This window comes from Molothrus aeneus, chromosome 1, assembly GCF_037042795.1.
Source record: "Molothrus aeneus isolate 106 chromosome 1, BPBGC_Maene_1.0, whole genome shotgun sequence".
Lineage (NCBI taxonomy): Eukaryota > Metazoa > Chordata > Aves > Passeriformes > Icteridae > Molothrus > Molothrus aeneus.
Window position 1 is genome coordinate 63,049,487 of NC_089646.1, and position 16,262 is coordinate 63,065,748.

The 16,262-nt window shown below is 37.8% G+C and overlaps 1 protein-coding gene across 1 annotated transcript in view; it reads left to right on the plus strand.

The window, feature by feature from the left end:
• Positions 1-16,262, plus strand: part of KIF13A (kinesin family member 13A) — a 105,265-nt gene that overhangs the window by 33,302 nt on the left and 55,701 nt on the right. Inside the window, exons 3-4 of the mRNA XM_066558108.1 lie at positions 6,990-7,002; positions 13,046-13,106. Coding sequence (XP_066414205.1) covers positions 6,990-7,002; positions 13,046-13,106 — 74 coding nt within the window. The remainder of the gene's footprint in view (positions 1-6,989; positions 7,003-13,045; positions 13,107-16,262) is intronic.

Here is a 16,262-nt window from a genome sequence, read left to right on the forward strand (position 1 = left end):
TTCTAAAAGGGACAGGACTACTTGCTAATGTACCTGGGAATATTAGGTAGACTTTCCTTTGCCTCTTTGTCATGAGGCTATAGCTGGATGTTAGGAAGAGCAAGCTTGTTATCCCTGTGGTTATACTATATTTGTAATTGGTGTAGCAGGTTTTCATTACCATAACTAGAGTCTTGAGTAAGTTTTGAATTAGTATGATTAAAGACTAGGTGAAAATAGATCATTAAACTTGGGGGGTTCTAGATGGGGTCTCAGCAGGATTGCATTAAAGCTCTTGAGTCTCAGAGCAGAGTGACAATTTTAGTTAGTTTTTGCCTTTTCAGTGAAACTAAACAAATTAACTGGAATGGGTTGTTAAAACTCCAACTTATTTTGTGTGGGACAGTATTCAGATTTTAGTTTTTTAGCGAATTTTCTAGCAGAGCAATAAATTAATCTTTCCACTGATGGGTGGTGACTGCTCTCTTAAGGCAGTTGCTGTTTGCAGAGTGATGTGCAGTTGCATGCACGCCAGGTATCTGTCTTCTTCTGGGCTGTCAATAGAAACTCGTTTTTACATGACATCAAGGCTTCTGTGTAAAGGTTAGAAACACTTGAACTTCACATCAACAAATTGTTGGCCTTGGAATAATAATGCCTTGGGCAGCAAAAATACTCAGAATTTGGGAGTGAAGGTAAGTTAGCAGCTAATGATGTTCCTGGACAGCTGTCACTTTGTCTTCCATCTTGTAAATGTCAGAATATTATGCCTTTCACCTACTTTAATGAGCTTGGGTTGCTTTCATAACCTGCAGATTATGATTTGTTTCCTTGCTGTAGTGACTGAACTTCAGTGGAACCCTGTTATGGTGAAATATCCAAGCTTCTTTGTTTCCTTTGTGTCATGGAAGTCACTCTGCTACTGTAATGTCTGTTTTGTTTAACTTGCACTGCAGTATTTGTCGTTCTGATTTCAGTGTCTGACTTTTGTCTCTTTGTGTGTGGTAGGTTTCCATAAAGTGTGTGAGAACAACTTATTATTAGAGTATGTGTCTGTTTCTCATGGTGTTTCTGATTATGATCAGCTACCACCTTATTATGCAGGCACTTGCTCAAATTGCTTTGCTTGTTAAAATGTTTGGGGGTTTTTTTGCTGTTCTTCACAGGATTGTTTTGTCTATAGAACAGGCTTTTGCTGGGTAGGAGAATTAAACAGGGCATGTGCTGCTCACCTTAAGCAAGAATATAAAATAACTAATTATTTATATTTGTGTATGTATGTGTGTTCACACAGTATGTAAAGTGACTCTTCCAAGAATTGCACGAAGGAATCGTGATACCAGCTTCATTAGGCAGCTGTACAGGAGGTACCCCCCAGACAAGCACAAACGTGGGATACTGTTCCCTTTAAGGACATTGCCCCTGCCATTTACTTTACTCTGTGTTTAGAAAATTCATGGGAGAAATGGGCAAGTAACTGTCCTTTTTCTGTGTTCTTTGTAGAGAAAATGGTGTACTATAAGTAGTATAATCACCTGAAACTCCTGCTGTGGCAGACTGTGATCTTTCTGTGAGTAGTTTAGTACAGTGCTCATCAATAATATAAAGCCACACTTTTTAAGGCGCTTGGTATCAAGCCTGCAGGTAACAGCCTGCAGTGATAAACCAGGAGACAAGGAAGGGCCTAGATCTGCATGACCTTACTGTGAAAGATAGGAGAAACACGATCTCTCTGCTTCTGCATAATTGACACTGTTTGCAGTTAGGAGTGCAGAGTGCTTGCTGTGTCTGCTGCTGCCACTCTGGAAGCTGCACACACATGGATAAACAAGTGCAGTTACTTCTGTCCTGCATAGCGAGGCTCACTCCTTACAACCTTCCTTCCTTAGGTCTGCTCCCTTGCACTCTGCCACTGAGTGAGGCAAGCACACACTGCTGCTGACAGGCCTGAGCTGTAAAGCAGCCTGATTTTAAAAAACTAAACCAAATTTAAAACCACTCAAAAATACTATAGTACTTGTTTTGAACAGCTGGTCTGTAGACTCCAGAGATGCTGAAGCATTGAAATATAAGAAATATTATTTTTTTCAGGATGATCTATGCAATTTGATAATCTTTGTGCTTGCAGAGGAAAGACTATTTTATATGACAAGTTGAAAAAAGACCTGAAGACTTTTCTCTATTTTCATGTATATTAATAATTGCTTGTAATAATTCTCTTGACCCTGAAGAGTATGTCAATGACTATGTAACCACTAAATGTAAACAATTACATATTTGGGAAATCAGTCAGTACTGTGAATTTGCTGTGGTTGCACAAGTGATGAGAGCAAAAAGATTTTTCAAACACAGTGTCTCAGATGTTGACTTTCGGTGTAGTCAGCTTACAAGAGCTGCAAACTCATCTGGTTCATTCATTCATAGATACTGTGTGTGGTTATTTAAAATAGCTAGTTATGGTTGCTTCATCTTGATTAACTAATGTGAGAAAGTATAGGAAAAAAAACCCCAAATACTTTCCAAAATGAGAAATAATTATAGTACAATTGTGACCTACTTGGCTGCTTAGAGCAGTTGAATTGGGGATGAATTGGGCTGTGTCCATGTTCCAAAGAATCTAAGACCTGTTTTTCAGAGACTCCTTGTTCCTTTGTGTCCTTTAATGTGGAGTAGCTGGTTTTACGCCTACCTGCTCGTTTTGTAATGTACCTTGTCCCTGTTGAAGGTGACTCTCTTGACTGAGGGCTGGGGGTTGGTGGGGTGATGAAGCTTCATTGCATGAAATGAAAAAAATGGAAAAAAATAGTTCTTTCAAGGTATTTTGATGTATAAAATGTCTTTCCTTCTGGTGGAAGCAATATTTGGTTGAGAATACTGACTACAATCACTAAGGGTCAAAAAAAAAAGTCTTGTTTTGAAAGTTACTAAGTCTTTAAGATGACAGTATCACATACTTCTGGATGCTCATAGTGCAAGAGTGTCTTCTGTTGCTTCCTATTGCATGGGACTAGTATTCTAGTCAGAATATGCAATGTCATCTTCTATCAACTTTTTGTATGACAAAAGGAGACTCCTATGAGAGAGATTGAAGATAGTTTAAAAAATGAAGAAAGAACCTTTGCTGCTGTTAAACTATTAGCAAAATGCACTCCTCTTGTGGTGTGCTGTCACAGGCAATGGGCTGAGGTGCTAGAGAGAAAATGTGAGTGCAGTCAGGAAGACTTCTCATTCATGTGCTGACATAGAACATGAGAAGTGACATTTTGTGAGTCACTTCTCTTAGCAAATGTGGGAAGTATTGAGTTTAGTTTCTGCAAGAGATAACAGAATAAAAAGTTGACATTGGCACAAAACTCTCTGTAACCTATCTTTCTTTACCTAGCTTAAAGTTTGAGGTAGCTAAGCACTCTGAGATCTTGATGTGTGTTGGCCAAGCAGGGCAGGAGAGGCTTAGTACTGTTGTGAAACAAAAAGCCTGAGTAGATACTCACAGAAGACTCAGTAAAGTTAGAAAATCATTCTAGTGATATTTTACTAAAGTCATGAAGACTTAAGGACAAAGGCAGGAGGAATTCCAGAAGTTCAGTGGGCTTTGTGGTCATGAATTCCATACTTTTCCCTTGACCTGTGAGAATATTTTTCAGACTCTGGTTGTATTTGCTTGGGTTTTGAATTCCAGGCATGTTAAAAAAGTCAGTCTTCTGTCCGAGTGTACAGATTGAAGGTGCCCATCAGGTTAAACCAAAATCTGCTGTGATGCAGATGCATTGCAAGGTTAGGTAACTTTGATAATTTCCTGAAGTCTATACTAACTGTCTGTTTTAGAGGAGATTTTGTTGTCACTCAAAAGGCATACCTGTATCTTGTCACTGACACCATGGATGACTAGACATGGAATTAAAAATTCCTGGAAATAAACATTTTAGTTGCTGTGTCTCTGATCTGATGTCCATATGTGTGTTGTGTGTGTGTCTCTGCTTCTCCAGCCCCCAGTTGTGACACTGAATGATCACATTTGTGTGGTTACTGTTTGGTAAAAATTGAGACAGCTTCAATTATCTATGAGGCTGAAAAATGCTGGAAATGGGAAGAAGTAAGGAAGCACATCTTTTTAAAGGAAAGCAAAGCAAACAAAAAAATATATGTCAAAAATTGGTTAGGCTAATGCAGGATTTTATAGCACATCTTTAAGCTGCCACAGATGTGATTTCTGGTAAACTGTAAACAGTTCTTCAGTTACTAGTTTGAGTCCTTTGATTGAAATATTTTGGAGTGCTTCCATCTGAATCACTGCCAGAACAATGGTTACACTGAGTTGATTAGCTGATATATCCAAATAGCTTAAAAATCTATCCTGTGAGTTAATATAGCTGACTTATTCCAGAGGCCTTTGATCATATTGTTGTTGGTGATGCAGGGAGTTGCTGAAGTTGGTATTAAGAGTTGGTATTAAGAGTTGGTATTAAGAGTTGGTATAAGAGTTGGTATATGGAGCATTTGGATGTGACATATGGTAGGAAGCTGCAGCTCCTTGTGCTTTGAAATCCCAGAGATCAATGATGCTACTGGGAAGCTCTGCCATCCACCAGGGGTTTAAAAAGTGACTATTATGCTTTTCTTGAAATAGACATCAAAGTAAAGCTAGAGAAGGTGTCCAAAAAGGTAGTGGCTCACACTGCTTAAGTAAATATCTTAAGAATCATGTGTCAAACCATTTAGTCGCTTCAGTGATGTTCTGTACCTTTTCTAATTTGGCCTTACAAGAATGATTCTAGGAAGAAAAAGCACTTGGTAAAGTTTCTGTTGAATTTTACTTTCAAATAAACTGTTTAGGACTTCTGAATCTGTACAGCAGTCTCTAGTAAAGGAATTCTCTAGTAAAGCTGATATAATCCTAAATTATTTTTCAAGGTATGACTGTATTTTAAAGCATTCCAAAAAGCTTTGGATGACTTCTTTCAATAGGAACTTCTCTTGGAAGTTTAGAGGTGCTGCTGGGACTCTTTTTAGATATCAGTGATATTTTTGCCCAATGTCTGGGAGGAATGGTGAGGAGGACTCCATCCTATCAGAAGGCTAATTAATTACTTTATTATACTATATTATTCTATATTACATTACATCTAAACTGAATCTACACAAAGCACTCAACTCAACTGCCCAGAATCTTGTGACTGTCAGCTGACAGTCCCGACACACACACACACATGGATTCAATTGGCCAATGAATCAAAACACTCTAACCAGAGTTCAATTACCAATTCCCTTCAGGTAAACAATCTTCCACAATGCATTCCACTTTGGCACAACACAGGTGCAGCAAATGAGATAAGAATTGTTTTGATCATTCTTTTTTCTTCTTCTTTCACTGCTTCTCTGAGGTTCAGAGAATGTGAATCCCACATCTAGACAAGCTGATAACTTTGTAATTGCATCACATCTGAAAATGGATTAAAATGATAATATTCAGGGTAGAGCTAAATGTATTTTTCAGATAGATAAGAGTGCATTCTGCACAACTTCTGAGCCACCTGTACATGAGCTAGCCATGGACTGAGCTGTGTAGCCACCCCTAATGAAAGGGTGTAAAGCTGCAGTGAGTGGTTTGGCTGGAGGCAAATGATGTTTGCATTACACCAGTCCCGTGTCCCAGCTCTGTAACTTCTGTTTCAGGCAGATGTGTCATCTGAGGTACGAGCTGAGAGTAGGCAGAAAAGATTGTGCAAGAGGTGTTTGTGGATTTGCATCCCTTCAGAGTTTTTCGCTGAGCCCTTTTATTGTGAGTTGCTAAGAAAATTGCTCAAAGTGCTTTGTGTCTTCCCTGCCCTCCTCCCAACTTGGTGGGGTTGGTATGTACAGACTGGTGGATGATGGCATGGCTTGGTCCCAGGTGTTTCTGCACTGAGAGTGCAGAAATATATATTTGATATATTTGAATTTTGTGTCCTGTGTCTGTTGCTATACCTTTCATCTGTGTCCTTATCTTATAAACCTTACTGCATTGTCTGCTTGTGTTCTTTGTCTATAGACCTTTCTCATTGTATTTTTTCCTCTTCATCCACATTTTCTTTTCTTTCCTTCATCCATGCTTTTTTTTCCCTTGATGTGAAGAGCGAGTAGCAATTTCTTATTTCCATATATAATATAAACATATGCCTAAGGTTGTAGTTTTGATGAATGGCCTAAGTCAGTGTAGCTCTGCACTGTGTGTTCACCTCCTCTCTTGCATTGGCATCAGGGAGCAGAGGGCTGCACAGTGAGACAGGGCTGTGATCTCCCACCAGAAAAAACCCAAGGTGATTGAATTTATAATGTGGCCATATAACTGCCAGCAAAAGCATGAAAGCATTTAAGGACAATTTGAAGTAGTCTGAGCTGTTGTCTTTCGACTGGGGGTTTGTCATCCCTGTGTTATTTGTGATAGCACTTGTTGGAGCTGTGTGAATGGTGATGGTGTCTTTGCACTGGTTTCTTGTGCACTGTGTGTGCTTTCTGTGACTGGGGAGAACACAGCCTACACAGGTTTCTTTTTCTTCACTTCTGTAATCTCTGCAAGAAACATTTGCTTGTCTCTTACCTTGATGTTTGTGTAGCACTGCTGAACTCAGTGGGGCTTCACCCTGGCACCTTGCTCTGCCAGTTTGCAAGCTCGGTTTATTTGCCACCAGAGATGGGCTGTGTTTCATCTTTTATGACAAAACAGATACTTATCTTTCTTCTGGAACACAGCTCTGTTAGATTTTTATATCTATAAGGAATCTGGCACTTTCTTTTTAATGTGGGAGAGTATTAGTAATTAAGTAATTACTGGTGAAAAATATGTGGTATCTCATTTAAATATAATTTGATCTGATTATTCTTAAATACATTGTGGATTAAAAAAAGTTCAAATTATAGTAATGACATACACTGACTTTGTTTCTTTTTTTTTTATTTGTTCCCTTCTCTTTATATGAATGGTGTATTCATGCTTCTCATCACTGTTGCTGGGTTCATTGTCAATCATCTAGAAAACCACCAAAGGTAAGTATTTTGTCTCTTTTTACATTTGTATCTGCTTGAAAATATTGAGCACTGCAGAAGTATTGGGCATATTGCTGTAGTATGTGAACAACATGGCTTCAGAAAAGGAAAAAATTAAAAAAAAAATCTGTTCTTCAAACTTCCAAGTTAAAAGTTTCATAATTTCAGAAGAATATATTTTAATCCAACTGACATGCAGGCAAGGCACATGGCTTGTTAAAGCTCTGACCAGGACAAGCCAAAATTTTAATACAGTCATAAAAACATTTGAAAGACTGAATAAATAGTGTGTTTAAAACATTTTGTTACAAACAATTCTGTTTAAAAGTTCACATACTATTTTTAAAAGGCAACAAAAACCATCTAGTAATAGATAAACCATTTTTGTTTGCACTTGACAATAGTCAGGAATTAGTAATTAGGGTAAAATTTGCCAAAGTGCACTAGAAATTACTTAGAAAAGATTGTCTGTATTGTTGGTAGTGCAGGGGAAGGGCAGGAGAAATGTACCTGTTGGGACATTTAATAAAATTTTATATCAATTGATATCTGTAATAAAAGATAGTTTGATCATTGTTAAACATTTTTTTAAAAGGAAGAAAACTCTCATTTGTGTTGTTGTAATTCTCCCACAAACCATTGTTTTTACAAGAGTTTTCATTTTCTGTAGTGCATCATTTGTGTTCCATTATAGGCTGATAAAGTTATTCTGGAATTATGTAAAAGCTTACGTTTGGCCTTGTGTTTCCTTGACAAAACCAGAACAGCTGCAGGCTTGTGCATAAATGTCACATTATTGTTAGGTATAGTTGGATGGTCATTAATATCCTTAAGCTATAGTGCCGAAATTTATGATGTTATGTGAAATATTTACCAGATTGAGACAGAAGAAGGTTAGTACCATGTGGGGAAAACTCGCACTGCTGAGTTTGTAAAGATGTGGTATGAGATTTCTTGATTTATACAGTTTTTGGGGTACTGCACATAGTTGATTTTAAAAATAAAATTTTGTAAATAATGAAAGTCTCTTTACCTTTAATGGGCTACTTTATCATCAGCCATGCATAGATTGTTTTCCCAAATCCACTTGTAGCTCAGAAGCTGTGATAGAAAAATTTATATAAGGATATTGGGATGCTATTTTGCTTTATGTTTTGCTATTTCTGCAAACATTCCATTTAAGTGTAATTTTGTGGCAAAGGTAAAACTATTGTTCTGAGCTGAGATCTGTGAGCTGTGTCCCAGGATCCCTTCAGATTTTCTCTCCACACTTCTTCAGCCCTATCACAGGTCTTGTGTTTGTCATAGTGACCAACTTTTTTTTTCAGCTCTTTAATTGCTTCCATGGACATTAAGTTGACTGGTGTAGACTCTGCCATTTCCTTGTGTATCTCCTGTATTACTTATCTTCATCAGCAGTTGTAAGAGGGCTGTAGGAACAGCTGCCCTGAAATGAAGACTTCCCTTCTTCAGTTCTCCCTTCCTTTCCTTTTTAGGAACCAGCCAGCACCCAGCCTGTCAGACTGACTGCTTCTCAATGAAAGCAAAATGTGATTAATTGGCCATCTCTTGGTCATATAGAAATGGCCATTAAGTATTGGTCATACATTTGGGATATTTTATAGCTGTACAGACAATGTGTTAGGGATTATGTTCAATCTGGCTAATGCATTGCTAAATGCTGGAAGCCCCAGACTCTGCCTAGCCTATACTGAGGATTAGACTTTATAAGAATAATGAATGTGAAATTAAACTCCTTTTGAAACTAATTATGTAATTTGGCTTAAACAGGCAGGCAGTTAATATTTGGTATGGGGCTCATTACCTGTAACTAGTTTCCATAAGTATACTTACATGCATAAACCTTAAAATTATTATTTCTGCTAGCTATTGATTAGGAGCCTTAATGAAAACACATTGTGCAGAATGTTGGTTTGGCTTTTTAAAATGTGAGCATCTATTTTGCTCTCTTTTTAGATTCTGTGATACCTAACTGCAGCAGCAGGCACAATGGCTCCTCTAGTTTAAAATCTAATTAAAATCTGCAATTTCATTTTAAAGCCACAGGTTCAGGTGAATTTGAGACAAAACTCTAGATTTTTCACTGACACATGTGATGGATGCATGGACCTGCATCCCAGTTTGCCTTGTTGAAGAAGCCATAACTTTTGTTGTCTCCTTAGCAAAATAACCATCAGCTCTCTTAAACTGCTGCAGGTGTTTGCTGAAGCAATCAAAGCCCCATATCTTTTGTTTTTCTTAAATATTGTGGTTACCAGAACAAATATTTTGTACAATTTCTTAGAGTTGCTAACACTCCAAGTATAGTTCTCTATAAAACCTAGAAATGACCTACACAACTTACTTTATTAGGCTAATGTGCACACATACATTGATTCTGGGTACAGTAGTACCAGGATCCAGCACTTGCCAGCTAGCTGTTTCTCATAAATGTCCATTTTTATATGATTATGCTGAATGTACCTTGTTCATCCCTTCATTAAAAATCTTTGCTTTGTAACCTACTACCCTAGTGTGACAGGTTTCTGGCAGCTTCCTTTTATCTAGCTTTCTCTTTTGGATGCTAGGATGAAGTATAAGATACAGAATCTTGCAGAAAATAAGAAGATTTTAAAGGCTTGCTTGTTAATTCCCTCTGTTGTTTAAAAGCCCAGAACACTATTAATGAAAATAAAGAATACTATTAAACACCTTCCAAAATGTAGTTAAAGACTAATTCATATAAGGTGCTTGAAGTATAAAAAGTTCTGTTTGTGTCACAGACATCATTGTTCAAATACATTTTAATAGTTTTGATATAGCTGGTAGATACACTTCTGGTACAAGTTGTTAAAGATTTTTGCTAAAAAGGCATTTTCAGTGCCTGATAATGCCCAGTTTGAATATTGGCTAGTGAGTCTGAGACTTGAACATTAACAGAACTTCTCATGGCTTTGATAGTTGTGTTTATAGGTGGATTAATACCCTTTTCAGGAAAATGAATTCTGGGAAAAAAATTATTAAGAGAAAAATAATTATTCTGCACACTTCTATCAGAAGTAATACCCACCACTTCCATTTTAAGGAAGAATAATCAGTGAAGAGAGGAGAAAGAAGGGAGCACATTAGATAATATTTAGAATATTTAGTTGTTTCTTCATGGCATGTGTTCTGTGTCTTGACCCCAAGTATGCTTCCATGCTCAACTTGGGATTGCTTGTCCTGCCATTCCTGCACTGGGCATCAGAAAAATATAAGATAGTTATCTTTTTTTATCATCTTTTCTGTACAAGGATTACTCTTTTGGTAGAATGCTGTCCTACAGATATTTCCCATAAAATGCCTTCCTGATGTACGTGTTCAAGAGCCTTGCTATTGGGACCATGTGTCTTGCTCCCGTGTGCCTTATTTTTACTCTGTTAATTCCTGTGTTTGCAATCTGTTTTCCCAAAGGTCTCACTTGTCCATAAAATTGTTTTGTTTGGGTGAACCCTTAAGGTATGTTTGCTGGGAATGTTCAAGGTTGCTGTTTTGTCATCACTAATCAAAGTGGTGTTTTAAGTGTTCTCCTGCCTGTTTTAATGGAGAGGGGGAGTTCAGCTGCAGCTGCTCTGCATGTTTTGCAGATAGTGCATGCTCCAGCAGTTTCTGCCTTTTTGCCTGACACTTTTTTTTTAAAGTAATCTTGTTCCTTCTGTTAAAAGGATTTGGCAATTTTCCAGAACAGAATTTATAAATAGACCAAATCCATGCCCCAGCTTTTTTATGTTTATTATGGAAACAAACTAAAATGCTATATTTACATTAGTTTTATCTGAAGGCAGAATTTTTCTCTTCTTGTTGCATAATCATTTTTTGACCTTTTGAAAACCAGTCTGACCAATTTTACCATTTTAAAAACATCCCAATAAAATCTGCTTTTCTAGAAGAAACACTTGGCTGCAAGCCCATATTTTAGTTTTAAAGAGTCTCTTTGCAAGGCCAGTGTTTAAATTAGAAGTCATTGAATGATCCTGTCATCATTTTCTGTGTTAACCAAGGGGAAAATGTCTGGGACAATAGATTAAATCGGCCTATAGTAGTGCTGTATTGACATTTCAGTCATTACACATAAGTAATGTATAGTATGTGTAAGTATGTATAGCCAAGTAACCTTTTTAACTGGTCTGTGTGATCCACTGCAGATAACACTTAGTTTTAAGGGGGGAAGAATGGTCAGTTTTGAGTCCTTACAGTAGGGTCTGGGGTTTTTTTTTGTAATTTAATTGCTTGCCGTTTGGTCATTGGAGAGATCAGATATTGTTAGCAAGTCCCATGCCAAAAATTTCCATAGAATTTGAATATGAGAAGAGGAACAATAGTTCTTGGACTGTAGAAGTTAGGAAAAGGGTTTGTGTTCTTACTGATGACATAGTTTTTTGCCTAGATTTGATGATCAAATGCACAAAAGTTAATTTAAAATGCCCCCAACTTATATCTGAAGACAAGGTGGAGTAACTGCTGCATTTTACTTGCAGTTCAGTGGCCAAATGACGTTTTTGACTCAGTCACATCAGGGATCATCCTGATTCATGATGATGTCTGATTCTATTTGTGCTGCAGTGACTCAGGCCTCCCTGTTAGATGATTATTATGGGTTTGTTTGTTTTTTCTTCAGAAGGGAATTCCAGAACTCTTCACTCTTACAGACTAAGTGTTGTCTCAGTATTGAGTCTTCTCTCAGGCCATTTGATGTGTTTTCCTTTAAGCTGGAGGAAAGGAAAGGAGGTGAAGTTGTTGTGCTAACCTGGTGTTACCTTCTGTAATATTTGCAGCAATAGATGTCTTGGGAAGGGTTAGATTGCAGCATAGCTGTAGATTGTGTTGTGTAGTAACTCTGAATAGCTGGGACTTCAAGATGTTCTTCATCCCCAAAAGTCAGATGAAAATGATCCATCTTTGTCCTCCCCTCAGGATTTGGCTCTAGGGCATTTGCATATTTCAGCTGACAGAGCTTGTGGCTCTTGCTCTACACTGACATGCATGATTTGTCCCACAAAGGAGATCACCTGTTGGATGACCAGGAAAATGCAATCTTGACCCAGGCAAAGTTTTATTAAAAAGGTGGTTTGAGATTTTCTCCACCTCTTGTGCTTCCCCCCAAAAACCCCAATAACAAAACCAGAATCCATATTGTTAACTCATCCACAGTCATTTATCACGGCAACATGTGGAAAACACACTGCAGCTTAAGGTGTGTTTGTAGCAAGCTAAACCTGTGGAAAAAAAGTTAAATGTCTGTCATGATGTTCTGGAATGTGCAGGAAAATAAACTTGGATCAAATCCCAACATGTTAAGTGGTTTTGCAGGACACTGTTCCAGGTTTGCAAGCCCTCTGAGCACAGTATTGAATCTCATTCAGTTTCTCGCTGCATCTCTTGACTGAAGTGATACTGTCTTTTCACTAGAGCAGGCTCTGATAGCTTGTTTCTCTAGTAGAGCTACATCTTCTATTTGTAGTTTCTGAGCTTCCTCTGCTGAGATGCAGTACTGTCCTCTTTGTTTAGATGGATAATCTAATACTATTTATTTGCTCTTTAAGGCTTGTGAGTAGTAATGCTCTTCTAAATATCAGAAGTGCATCCCAAGGTAAAAATTGTGTGTACTGTGCTGATGTCTGCTAAATAGTCATCTCACCAAATTCTGTGTATTGAGTGCTCGTGTTGCTGTTCTGTTACTGTTAACAGAAACATTTGTCACTGTTGGTGCCTGGAGAAGAGTGGAGTTATTAGTTTTTGTCCACGTTTTGTAATCTGTATTAGGGGATAGAGTAAGGAGTAATCTGTATAGTGTATCATACATATAGAAAAGAAGTATTGAGCTTTGTTTCTCTCATGATTACACAAAAGTATTTCTGCCAATTATGCCTTATTACAGTTCTGATTTAGGGTCTGCAGAAATAGTAGAGCCCAACTGCAATTACACCGTCATGAATATGTACTGCTTTAAATCAAAAGTCTTATAACCAGGGCTCCTAATTTGTCTTTTTATGTGCTTCTACAGGTGTTTGCCTTTGATCACTGCTTCTGGTCCATGGATGAATCAAACACCACAAAATATGCAGGTAAACTATTTTCTATACAGTGGACAGTGTAAATAATTCAAGAAAGGTTCAAACTCCCATATGTTATTTTGTGAAGTTAGTTTGGGGTTCTTTTTTTATTTTATTGTGCATTTTGCACTGTGATGCTCAAGTGACTTCTTCACAGAGGCAGACTTATCATTTTTACAGGGATTCAGTCATCTGGTACTAGCTCCTCAAGTGAGAAGGAATGCAAGTTTTAAGGTGCCTGGGACATTGTTCAGGAGAGATGTTTTTACATTTAAGCTATAACTTTTTTTTTAATCACCTGAAAGTGCCCTTTGCCGTTTCTGTCACTTACAATTTCATTTCTGCATCAGCAATTACTTCTGACTGATGCTAGTGATGAATGTGCATGTTTTCAGTGCTCTGCATCTCTCTGTGCATGAGAGGGGGGAATAAAGCATGTTCTCCTCAGACAGTGTGGTTGTCTCAGGTCTTTCAAATGATTCATAGTCTGACTGTTCAGATCCCTAATGTGTTTTGAGCGATCAGCTTTGTGACTCCTGCCTCCCAAAAGCTGGCTAATCCACATAAGATTGTAATCCTAGCAGTTTTCTCATAACTGGATTTGTCTATTAGTATATTCATATTTTATAAGAGGACTTGTTTTGGTAGAGAAAGCTCTGAACACTGGGATTTCAAGGCTGTGGTCCATGGAAAGGGAAAAACTCCAAGTTTAGATATTCATATTATGAAATTTTTTGGCCCATAAGAAATCTTGAAAGCTGGTAGGATTCATTTCCTCAAAGTTTAAGATCAATGATCTCATAAATGAACTGCTATATACATGTGTTCAAAATATATTTCTGACTACTGTAGGCCCTGGCATGAAATCCCAAATCTTAAGGACTGCACTATATTTCTTAATTGCCTGAGCAAAGAGAAGCTTCTTCAGGAAAAAAAGTTTTTCACTTGTTCAGCCTTCAAGAGCTGTATTTGCACGGAACAGGTGCACTGCACAGTATTTCTAGCTCAGGCTGGGAGAGCCTTTGGCACCTTCTTATGTGCCTGCACACCCCTGTTTCCTTTAAAAGGAAGGAGGTGATGGTGTGTGCCCATACCTTGGACCCATGTGCATGTGGGAGCTACACCTGTTGGCTACACCGTGGCACTAACCCACAGCAGAGATGGGATAGACCCAAGAAACACTCCTAACCAGTTGAACTTGTTTCTGTCTTGGTTTAACTCATCTCCAGGTGAATTCAGTGGCGTTCTAGATCTGTTTGTTTTTCATTTGAGTGAAAGCTAGATCTCTCTAGTGTGTTTCAGAAGTTGTAAGTGGATTTGCCCTATCTAAGAAATTTTTATTATCTGTATGTAGATTAACCTCTTATGGGACTGGTTTCTAGAAAATGGTGCCTTGCATCTCTTCCACTTTCTTACTGGCTAGTAAGTTATGAGGTGTTATTTTGCCTATTCCAGTCAATATCCCTGCCTGGGAAAAAAAGAAAACCAAAACTTCTTTTTGGCTTTGGGCTTTTTCCTTGTTTTGTTGGGGGGAAGTGGGAGGGGTGGTATTTTCTTGCAGTTTCTTTCTTGGTGGGAGGCTTTGGTGGTTTTTTTTTTTTGGTTTTTTTTTTTTTTTCAGAAATATGCTAAGAATGTGGGCTTAAAGACTTGCATACAAAAAACAATGGTTTCACTGTTTTTGCTGTTGTGTTTGTTGTATGGTCTTGAAGCTATCTTATGACTGCCAGGCCTTATGCTCTAGAACATAATGAATTTGATACAATATTGAAACTAAAGTAATTAAAAACCAGCTCAAAGTGTTTCAGGTGTAAGTCACTGGGTTGTTCATCTGCTTGGGCATGAGCTGATGCTATCCTGTACAACAGTAGCATTTCTTGGTTTAGGTCCAAAAACCAAATGCTGATATGGCAATATTTCAGATTTATATGTTGTTAATATTAAGGCTCCTTAAGTCTGTTTTCACAGCTTTGCTTCAATGTGCATATGTATTAACAAAAAAAAATTACAGTAACTGGATTTGGTTGGGATTTCTGATAACTTCTTTGGCTCATAGAACAAACCTCTATTGTCCTGGGCACCTTGTAAATAACCATCTTGTCTTGCATCCAGAGACTGTTAATGCCAAAACAGTCTTTGGTGCAATCTTAGAGTCCAAACAAGCCATCTGACCACCACACTTTTGGAGCTAAACTGGTATCTCTTGGATGCTGGACTACAGAAGGAGTGCTGATCTGGAAGCTAGGTGCATTCAACACTCCTGCCCAAAGTAGCTCTCTGTGGATGTGTAAATTTAATGTCATTGCCAGGAGGAGGGGTGAGTTGCACAATTAAAAGAAAACATATAAAGCTTGAAAGCTAAGTCTAGACTGCTTAAAAATATAAGTTGTGTATGAGCTTTAGGCTGAAGTAAAATTCTTAGAAAAGGCATGTGCAACAAATTTAGTTCCTTGAAAAACCCTTTTACCTGTATCACAGAAATACAGTGAAAACTTTAACAAGTACTAGGCTACCCTATCAGTCATTGCTCTCTGGGCAAAACCAAATGTGCTCATTTTGCACTATGTTGAATGGATATATAGTTGTGTATTTCACAGTGTATTAAAGATTTAGCTGATTGATAGGGGGGTCATGAGAACTCACAGAATGGTGTGCACCACAGACAACTTACGTGGGTAACTCTTCCTTGCTGTTATTTTTTAATGCCCACAAACCCAATGTTTGTCCACTCCTGGCAATGCACATTTGTTACAGGATCTTTAAAACTATTACACATGATCAGACTGACTTTATTTCTCACTTTATTGATCAATCTATGCTACTATCAGCACTTACTAATATTGTTCACTCAAGAGTGAACTTGTTTGGATAAACTTAATTGCATGGGTAATTGAAAACAATTCCCAGGCTCTGGGGGTGTAGGGCTGACCCTAAAATGGTATAAGGCATCCTTCTGAGAGATCTTCAACTTATTTGGCTGAACATAAGGCTTATTTTTTTTGTACTAATTTTCTTTCTGTACTCATGTTCGAGAAGTACCTACCTTATCTTTCCAGCACTTGAAAACATGGGTATTGTTGCTGTTGGCAGCAGAATTGCTTTTTTAGCAATTTTTTTTCCTGTTGAAATGGAAACTGCAGTCTTAAATTCTAAATGATCCAGTGATAT